A 4,149-nucleotide genomic window follows, 5' to 3' on the forward strand; every position below is an offset into this window, starting at 1 on the left:
TATGTACATTGTACAATTATTGACAAAGCTCAAGTGGTGGATATAAGGAAGAAAAAATGATTCGTCCATCCAATTTTGCTTAATGTACTCAATAAGCCAGGCCCTTTTGATCTGATATGATAAAAAAAAGCCCCCATGATTTTTTAGTGTAGTGCAAGCATATGTTAATTTACACTAAGATAAATATGACTTAGGAGTCCTCATAAAAGTTAATATGAAAAACCTCGTTTCCAGTGTGACAAATGATAAGCTCTATGTATGTCGTCTACATGGTAATATAATGATGGTGGAATATTAGTCAAGCCTCTGCTTATGGAAAGCACAGAGCATGAGCCTACTCACCTTCCCAGTCTATGACCTTGTCCTGAGAAGGGCTGGAACACAGGCTTCGTTGACATACAGACTTCATTTTTCTTATCTTCAACTTTAACATCCACCTCCTCTTTATCAAAAGTTCCCTCTAATTCTAAAGGTAATTCCCTTCGAAAGTAAAGAAACAAAGTGATAATGCTCCTGAAATATTTTTTCTTTCTTTGAAAAACATACTCTCTATGCAAAAAGAATTGAAAAATATCTAGAAATAAGGAGTGTAACATTTTTACAATAAAAAAGTGAATGCATTTAAAATAATATAAATGGTATGAATATAAAAAACCAAGAACAATATAGTCATTTTTAAAATGACACATTAATTAACAGCTTGAGTTATTTGGCAGTACCGATAATACTACTAGAGTCATTGGATATTTGATGACGATACACGGCTAAATTTAAACAATTTGATCATTTTTATAGGTATCTGAATAGGATTAAAAAATGTACTAGAAAAATCAAGCTCTCATTTCAATTTTTAAATGAAAATATAGATTTACTCTGAACATGATAAGTAAAATGTGAAACATGTTAGAATTTTTAAAAAGATTTTCACATTTTATCCTCCTAATAGAGAGGATAAAGTGACATAGGACTTGGACTCAATCTGGGGCTTTGTCTAGTACAACGCAAATGCCTCTCTTTTGTTTTACTCACAAACATAGTCTAATCTCAAGAACAGGACCTGGTGCACAGAACTTGGCAGATGTCAACTGAATCTTATGATCTAGTAGAGGTAGGGTCTTTTCTAATCAGCACTTGAAAATTTACAATGTTACAGAATATACCTGATATATAAGCAATGAACTTACATGGGGAAATTTTTAATAAATTACTAATTTTAAAAACTTTCAGAAAAATAGTTGATTTTTTTCTGATAATAGAAATAATGCAAATTTGTTAGTATATACTTGTGATTTGTATACTTTTTTGTATGTTGTACATCAAATTTTTAAATTTAAGATACATGCTTGTTTTAAAAAAATAAGGCATATAAATATAAACACATATCAACTTAGAAAGGGATGGTTCTTATAATACCACTCTGATGTTGCATCTCCTAGATTTTCTCTATACATATAGTAAAATTTCATTTAATCCTTTATTTTTTTTGTCCCAGATGGTATTAATTTACACATACTACTCTGTATTCTGAAAACTGCTTTTTTTAAAGCAATATACCACAAAAAATATTTTCATGTTAGTATACAGATATGTCATTCATTTTTACCAAATGCCCACTATTACTTTGTTATAATGTAGATCAAATGGTATTAACATATCCTTTCCATCTTTTCTTACTGCTTTGTAAGATTTGTGTATATATCCATTTAAATGACATATATGTAACAAGTATTCCCAGTTTGGCATTTGTCTTTTGACTGTATATAGTGTCTCTTGGTATATATATAGTTTTTAATATTTACATAATAAAATTTATCCATCTTATATTGCTTCTGGGATTCGTGCCAACTACAGCTATATGCGACATCAATGACTATCCCAAAGAAGTAAGCTGAGTAGACACAAAAAATAACCACATTCCATTTACATAATGTTCAAAAAAACAGATAAAATGAAATTACAGTGTTTAGGGATCCATGTTACACAGGTAAAAGTATAAAAAAATGCAAAAAATAAATTACTATTAAAGTAAGGATAGCATTTGTGAAATTCCTACCAATGTGTTTGACTTTAATCTTATCATGAAGACAAAATCAGATAAATCTGAATTGAGGGGCATTCTATATAATTCAGGTCCATGACCTTCAATGTTAAGGTCATAAAAAGAAATCAAAGTCTACTGCAATCCTACTTTGAACAAGCCCAATTCTGTCTGATCTCGGAAACTAAGCAGGGTCGGGCCTGGTTAGTTCTTAGATGGGAGACCACCTAGGAAGACCAGGTGCTGTAGGCGTAAAAGAATAAAAAAAAAATAAGGGATTGTAAGCTGACAAGGTCCTTGCAATCTGTGAGGTCAATCAAAGGTTGCTTCGCCTTAAAAAAAAAAAAAGAAATCAAAGAAAACTGAGGAACTGCTCCATTGTGAAGGAGACTAAAGGGATATGACATGTAAATGTACTGTGTGATTCTGAATTGGATGCTTTGCTATAAAGAATAATATTAAGACAAAGAGTGAAACTTAAATAGAGTCTGAGGATCAAATGGTAGTAATATATCAATAGATGATTGCATGTGGTTATATAGGAAAATGTTCTTGCTTATAGAGGCATCACTTTAGCGACTTATTTACAAAATGGTTTTAGGAAAAAAGTTCTTTGTACTACATTTGCAACTTCTGTATAAGTTTGAAAAGGATTCAAAATTACTTATATTATATTATAAAGCCATTTGAAATCTGAGTATACATATATATACAGACATACATATGTGTGCATATACACTGAAAATTGGCTACTATTAACCCTTCTAAAATACAGACTGACCAAAAAAAGTGCTTTGCACCATAAATTGATGTCATGCCTAAAAATGTGCACTGAAGAGATAGTGCCACGGGATAGAAATTTAATATTGCACCTCTTTTTTGGAAAGCAGAAGCATGAATATGAACATCAATAGCTAAAAGAATGTTCATGCCTTTTATTCAATAATTTTCTTTCCAGCAATCTATCCTGAAAGAGTAATCAGAGATTTTGGTCAAAATTTAAACACAATTATAAGAAAACATAAGAGTAAATCTTCAAGACCTTAGATTAAGTTATGGTTTCTTAGATATGATACCAGAAGCAAAAGTAATGAAAGAAAAAAAACAGATAAATCAGACTCCATCAAAATTTAAAACTTTTGTGCTTCAAAGGACATCATCAAGAAAATGAAAAGATGACACAAAGAATGAGAGAAAATATTTTAAAATCATATATCTGATACGGGACTTGAATCGAGAATATATAAAAAACTCGCCCAACTCAACAAAAAAGCAAATAACCCAATTTTAAAAGCAGGCAAAGGAAAAAGAAAAAACAGAGAATGGTTTTAAACAGATATTTCTTGAAAGAAGACATACACGTGACCAATAAGTACAAGAAAGATGCTCAACATCACTGGTCATTAAGGAAAAGCAAATCAAAACCACAATGAGATACCACTTCATACCCACTAGGATAGCTATAATTAAAAAAAAAAAAATGATACTAACAAGTTTTGGCGAGAATATGAAAAAATTGGAACTCTCATACACTGTTGGCGGGAATATAAAATGGTGTAGTTACTTTGGAATACAGTTTGACAGTTCTTCATAAAGTTAAACTAAATTTAACAACAATTTTACTCTTAGACCTGAGAGAATTGAAAACACATGTCTACACAAAAACTTGTACATGAATGTTCATGGCAGCATTATTCATAATAGCTAAAACATGGAAATGACTCGAGTGTCTATTTACTAATAAATGGATAAACTAAATGTGATATAACCACACAATGCAACACTACTTGGCAATAAATAGGCAAATCCATACAGACAGAAAGTAGATTAGTGTTTGTGTAGAACTGTGGAGGGGAAAATAATGAATGACAATTAGCATGGGGTTTCTTTTTGGGGTGGTAAAAATATTCAGGAATTAATAGCATTGATGATTGTACACTGTGAATATACTAAAAAAATGGAATTGTATACTTTAAAGGGATGAATTTTATGGTAGGCTAATTATATCTCAATAAAGCTGTTATTAAAAAAAATATAGTTACAGATAATTTTTCAGTGGCAAAATTAAGAAATAATTTGCCAACAACTTAGTGTATAAATAAAAATTATGT

At 30.5% G+C, this 4,149-nt stretch overlaps 1 protein-coding gene and 1 pseudogene across 1 annotated transcript in view; one reads left to right on the top strand and one right to left on the bottom strand.

The window, feature by feature from the left end:
- UBXN2A (UBX domain protein 2A) overlaps nt 1–4,149 on the bottom strand; it is a 29,431-nt gene that overhangs the window by 10,271 nt on the left and 15,011 nt on the right. The window contains exon 5 of the mRNA XM_011356579.2: nt 343–480. Coding sequence (XP_011354881.2) covers nt 343–480 — 138 coding nt within the window. The remainder of the gene's footprint in view (nt 1–342; nt 481–4,149) is intronic.
- Nucleotides 2,172–2,290, top strand: LOC111737568 (annotated as a pseudogene).

Source organism: Pteropus vampyrus, unplaced genomic scaffold, assembly GCF_000151845.1.
Source record: "Pteropus vampyrus isolate Shadow unplaced genomic scaffold, Pvam_2.0 Scaffold28, whole genome shotgun sequence".
Lineage (NCBI taxonomy): Eukaryota > Metazoa > Chordata > Mammalia > Chiroptera > Pteropodidae > Pteropus > Pteropus vampyrus.